Below are 5,875 nucleotides of genomic sequence, written 5' to 3'. Positions count from 1 at the left end.
CGACCGAAGCGCTCCATCCATACCTCGTGATGGCCCCCCTCTGCTGCGGCACAGTTATGCTCAGCCAATCGCGGCTGAGCAGCTGGTGATGCGGCAGAGGAGGGGGCGGGGCTAATGAGGGACAGATGGAGCGCTTCGGCCGGCCGCCCAAAGATTACATCATTGTCCCAAGATGGCGGACGGGGGTCGACACGAATCAGGTGAGTATAGTGCATCACACTTCCGGGGGTGGCGTAGGTGGGGGGAAACACGGGGAAGGGGGCCATTCATATACATAACATACATTACAAAGTTGTATAACTTTGTAATGTGTGTTATTTTAAGAATAATTGTTTAGCGCCGCACTACCCCTTTAATTTCAGAGCTTACAGAACTATGGTTGATAAAACAAAAAACCTAGTTTACCCAGTACTGAAGTTTTTTCTAAACTAAATGAGAGCTAGGATACGAAGTGCTATCACCTTTGGGTAAATCATGGAGAAAACACCAGTAAAAACAGCATAAAAAGAAATCCAACCCAATCTTTATTTTACATGTTGTCTATTACAAAAAAAAAAATACATAGAACACTTTGCTGCACCAAACTGATGGTTTTTAGAGCGTTTACTTTGATCCAGTAGACAGCAGAGCAATAAGGCCAGAAGCAGCACTTATGGACAAGATGTAGTTTCTGTAATAAATAGTTAAGGAAACTTAAGGGGAATTATAAAAAAATAAAAAGCTAACAAATATTTGTAGATTGAAAAAAACAAACAAAAAAAACCAGCCCCCCCAAAAAAAACTTAAATACAAAATAATTGGGGAGGTGACCGTGCTGCTGTGCGCTCCTTTTCCTGCTCTGTATCTGCAACCTAGACGGACCGAGACTTACACTGAAAGTCTATCTAGGTAAAGTAACATGGAGCTGAGGATGGATGCGCTGCACACGGATTCTCCCCGATTGGTCAGGGACTGAACACTCGTGGCCTTTCAGACTGATGAATTGTTCTAACTCATACACTGATTGCATAAAAATCTGCAGTCGTTTAAAAAAAAACAAAAACAAATGTCTTGTTCCCTGACTGACAGTCATTCTTTGTTCCCCCTTGCTGTGGGCAGTTTACACCAGGTGTATATTTACACCCTTTAATAAATCTCCCCCTTACTCCTTATTACCCACTCCTGTTCTGCCTTTACTGTTATGTCGTTACTGTCTGATATGTTCAATAACATGTCTACGTTTTATATCTAATAAAAACAGATTTTGATTAAAAATAAATAAAAACTATTACCCCCATGCAGCTTCTACCCAAGCCCACCATTTCAGAATAAAGAAGCACTAAGCTGCATGCTTCTCCAAACTCTAACAATGAGTGGGGGTCTGAGCTCCCAGATTACAACCGATCCTAACTTATGACATGTCAAAAGCTTTTTAATTGACAGGTACATTTTAGGGGATTGATGCCATGCTGATAGACACTCCTTTCCTAAAGCCATTAATGTTGAAATCCACTCTCTCCACATTACTTCCTTGGGAGGATCATAAAGGTATAAAGTGAAATGAAGCTAGCAACAAACTACATGTCATAGCCATCACAAAACTTAATCTGGCAGTAATTTTAGAATAAAAGGATACACTGTAGGGTTGAAGTTCTTCAGCAGAAAAAATGAGGCAACGATGACCAGCACCAGGAACAATGTGTTGTTGTAGAAGATTGAGAAGGTGGTAGCTTCATAATCAGCAACCTCGTTTTTCTTCCAAAGAATCCTTTAAGGAGAAAAACAAAACAAAAAAAAAACATTAATGCCTGCACAAAATATATTCTTATATTCATTTCTTCCAAACAAAGATTTCTATTAATAAAAGGTAATTTACATTCATGGCACAGAAGGATCTTATCTGAAAAGTGGTCTAAAGCCCCTATTCCACAGGCCGACTGGAGGAGCAAACAAGCGCTGCAAGCGCAGCTAGCGATCACCCGGGCAGCCCATAGCATATAGCAAAGTCTGCTGCCGACGCTCCTATTCCGCAGAGCAACGGCAGCATATTGCTGCTGTATGAGTCGTTTGTCTTTCAACATGTCGAAAAACAAACGACTGCAGCGATCAGCCGTCATGAACGATGTCGGCTGATCGTTGCCTTCTATTCCCCAGGACAATTATCGGCCGATAATCGTGGAATAGGGCCTTAAGGATCAAAGCTTTAGGGGCTTAAAAATAGTAAACTTAAAGTGTCACTGTCATATTTTTTTGGGAGAACTCAATAGTCCAACCGATTTTAAAGGGACTGTACCATTAGGCCTGGGCTGAAGCACTGGAGGCGGGCTGACCCACCCCCAGTGGGAGGAAACCCCCGCCCCTCTATGATACAGCTCCATTGATTCTAATGAAGCAGTGTCATAGAGGGGCGGAGGTTTCCTCCCACTGGGGGTGGGTCAGCCCACCTCCAGTGCTTCAGCCCAGGCCTGATGGTACAGTGCCTTTAAGAAACGTTGTAATTGGGTTTATTAGGCAAATATGCCATTATTTGCATTCAATAAGACTTTCCCAAGGCCCCCCCTCCTCTCTCTAATTCCCTGCTCATCATCAGGAAATCTCGGCTCTTTTACATCAGTCGGGCCCTGTATAACCTATGGAGAGAGGAGGGGGGAGGAGGGAGAGCCAGCAAAAAGCAAAGAACAAAGGATTACACAAGCGGGACCTGTGTGAAAGCTGCTATTCAGAGGTCAGTGCTGACTTCAGAGCAGATAGCCCAGTGATGTAGCTGTAAATTAACTGTCTGTTGTCCTGTTTTGGTGCCTCATCTACCCCAACTCCTCCCCTCTCCATAAGAGAACCATGAAGAGTGGGGAGAGCTTCAAACTGCATTTTCATGATAAAAATGCATTTTTCGGCTAATAAACCCGAATACAAAGTTTCTTGAAATCGCCCGTACTGATTTCTGCAAAAAAAAAAAAAAAAAAAAACTAACAACATTGACACTTTAAATTCCCAGCCCCTCTGTGTATACAAATGTATCACTGCACTCATGACGCCATTTACAGCAATGCATGTTAGCATGGGGGGGTTTAAATGAGCAATAAGGGCCACAGAACAGCAGCTTTAGAGACCCCCCTTCCCACTGAACCACAGCTTTGTCACTTTTGCACAGTAAGGCCTTACGTGTTTCACAGATGTCCCGTGGAAGGCCTGATGTGGGGTTCCCCCTCCCCCGCACTGCATCATCTGTCAATATGTAGCTTGGATCGGAAAAAGTCCTTGAATATTCGTGGCTCTGTAAAAAGCAGCTGCGTGGCTGCTTCATTAGAGTGCCACAAATAAATCAGTTTCCCCACTGCTCTCCAGTTTCACGCCACATCAGACATGCAACAGACGGCAGGTCCATTAAACACGGAACGTGTATATAAGGCCTGATTAGGAAAAAGCTGTCCATCAGCAGCAAAACAGTCAGTGTTATTTACTTCACCTGGTATGAATGTGAGGGCTGATCAGTGTATGCGCATACTATCCAGGCCTCTTACCTTTCATCTTTCTCCTTACGAGACATTTTCCTATTGTCAGCTTCAGACAGTTTGCGGGTTACTTCCCTGGAGACGGCGTCTTCACGCTTCTGGGCCACCCTGAAAAGAAAAGTGGAACTAATTGTAAACCAATGCATCAGTACAGGTCCAAAAAGAGCTGGGATCCCCAACCCAACCATTCTGTGCCCATACACATCTTTATTACACACCAACCAGATTCCCCAGCTACAGCCAGGCAAATAGGAGTCCCCAAAGGCGAAAAGCTCTCACTTCTGTATACACAATATATGCGGACCCTTAGGTTTATACTGGCCAAACATACCATGAATAAAGAGAAGTATAGAGGTTTTTTTGGGGGGGGGTTGCTGTATTGAAAAGCATAGTTGACTACAGCTACTATTACAAGTGAATCCTGGGGGAAAAAAAACTATTTAGAATAGGAATCAATATGGAACTGTATAGCATATTTATATATTTTAGGGCAACATCTTTGACGTATACGTTGGGATGTTTCTTTGCGCATTTGGTGACCATCCACTACAGACTGCATGAACAGTACCATACACTTCTATAGGGGATGGAAATCCTAGTGTACTCACTGCCTGCAGAGATACTGGAACGTAACCTATAGCACTTACTTGTGTTTAAGGACAAATTTAACATTCTTGTAAGCGAAGGCCACCAGGTATGTGCTGACCAGAGTCATCACCGTGTAGAGAACCGCAGACTGGACCAGATCCATGTGCCATATTCTCCAGTACAGCCCTGAAAAAGAACAAAGTGACAACTATTAGACTCTATCACTCTACAGTATATACAGTATATAATGCTGTGATACTGTATAGAGGGGTGCTTAGTCATCATTACAAAATAGGAGTATTTTATATATAGGTTACAAAGCATGGAAACAAATAACAGGACATAAAGCGCTACAACAAGATTATACCTTAATGGGCCTGGTCGCCTTACAACTTAATTACCTAACAAGCAATATATTAGTAACTAGGGGCACGGAAAAAGCTACATTTGCTCTTCCCTTATGCCATCAGATATGTGGCAGTCGTGGCCTCTGAAGGATGGGAGTCAGCAGCAGTCCTGTTATTTACCCACGTGACGCCTCCCTGTCTTTCCCCTTGCTGCATCCCCGAGCAGCGGCAGCCCCGAGGCATCCCCGAGCAGCGGCAGCCCCAAGGCATCCCCGAGCAGCGGCAGCCCCAAGGCATCCCCGAGCAGCGGCAGCCCCAAGGCATCCCCGAGCAGCGGCAGCCCCAAGGCATCCCCGAGCAGCGGCAGCCCCAAGGCATCCCCGAGCAGCGGCAGCCCCAAGGCATCCCCGAGCAGCGGCAGCCCCGAGGCATCCCCGAGCAGCGGCAGCCCCGAGGCATCCCCGAGCAGCGGCAGCCCCGAGGCATCCCCGAGCAGCGGCAGCCCCGAGGCATCCCCGAGCAGCGGCAGCCCCGAGACATCCCAGAGAGCAGCAGCCCCCATCCCCGAGACATCCCAGAGAGCAGCAGCCCCCAGCCATCCCTGCCGCTATACAGACTCCATATACAGTTTACCATGTATATAGGAACGCAATCCCTCAGCAATGCCACGTCTATGGGATGAATGGGCTGCAGGATAGACACAGTTCACACTTACAGATCGGGATGGCAGACACAATGAACGCATTGCCGAAAAAGAGAGCGGAGGACTTGGCGGAGAGGTTCCGGCTGAAGTCCTGGAGGAGCAGATCTTCCTCGGACTGCTGCTTGCTGCTGCTTTTGGGAGCCATGATCGGAAGGGAAGGAGAGAGGAAAGCGACACGTCTCACTCTGACTGACCCTGCGCGGCCGCCGTCACTAGACTTCACTACGGATACGTCAGCATTAGGAGACGGGAAGCGGAAGTGTCACTGGTGGGCGGGGCTTCTGCCAGTCAACGTGTTTGCCAACCGAAGGCTTTTAGCTTACATGTACTTACAAGACACGTACGAGTGATGGTTGTGCTGACTGTGTTGATGTTTAGGTGATGTAAAGGTGTACGAATACCCCGATGCTGTTCACACATTGCGATGTTTCTTGATGTCCGTAACGCAAAACCCTAACGTTTTCCCTAATAATTTTCGCTGTTAAATTATAATCAGTTACATATATCATTATTACAGGCACACATATATTTATTCAGTCCCAACAATTGCTTCCTGGTGAGTTATGTTTTGGCAATGAGCAAATTTGGGATAAAATTCCTTAATTGATCTACAATGTAGGCAAGAAGACCTCCTGTTTGAGGCTTTGTTAACACACTGGCAAAAATACAGCGCTTTTTTTTTGTAGTTCTTCATGTAAGGACAAATAACAGCCACTATTTAAAAAAACAGACATTTTTTGCCATTA

General features: G+C 45.6%; 1 protein-coding gene across 1 annotated transcript; it reads right to left on the bottom strand.

Moving 5' to 3' along the window:
• Positions 1 to 501: 501 nt before the first annotated feature.
• On the bottom strand, positions 502 to 5,340 carry SSR3 (signal sequence receptor subunit 3). The gene is made up of 5 exons (XM_069973857.1): positions 5,142 to 5,340; positions 4,139 to 4,265; positions 3,501 to 3,599; positions 1,616 to 1,747; positions 502 to 670 (listed from the first exon to the last, which is right to left on the bottom strand). The coding sequence occupies exons 1-5, from the start codon at positions 5,272 to 5,274 to the stop codon at positions 604 to 606; spliced, it is 558 nt and encodes a 185-aa protein (XP_069829958.1). The 5' UTR covers positions 5,275 to 5,340; the 3' UTR covers positions 502 to 603.
• Positions 5,341 to 5,875: the final 535 nt, after the last annotated feature.

The sequence above is a fragment of the Dendropsophus ebraccatus genome, chromosome 6 (genome assembly GCF_027789765.1).
Source record: "Dendropsophus ebraccatus isolate aDenEbr1 chromosome 6, aDenEbr1.pat, whole genome shotgun sequence".
Lineage (NCBI taxonomy): Eukaryota > Metazoa > Chordata > Amphibia > Anura > Hylidae > Dendropsophus > Dendropsophus ebraccatus.
The sequence above is the reverse complement of the archived record's forward strand: the minus strand, read 5'-3'. Positions and strand labels throughout refer to the sequence as shown.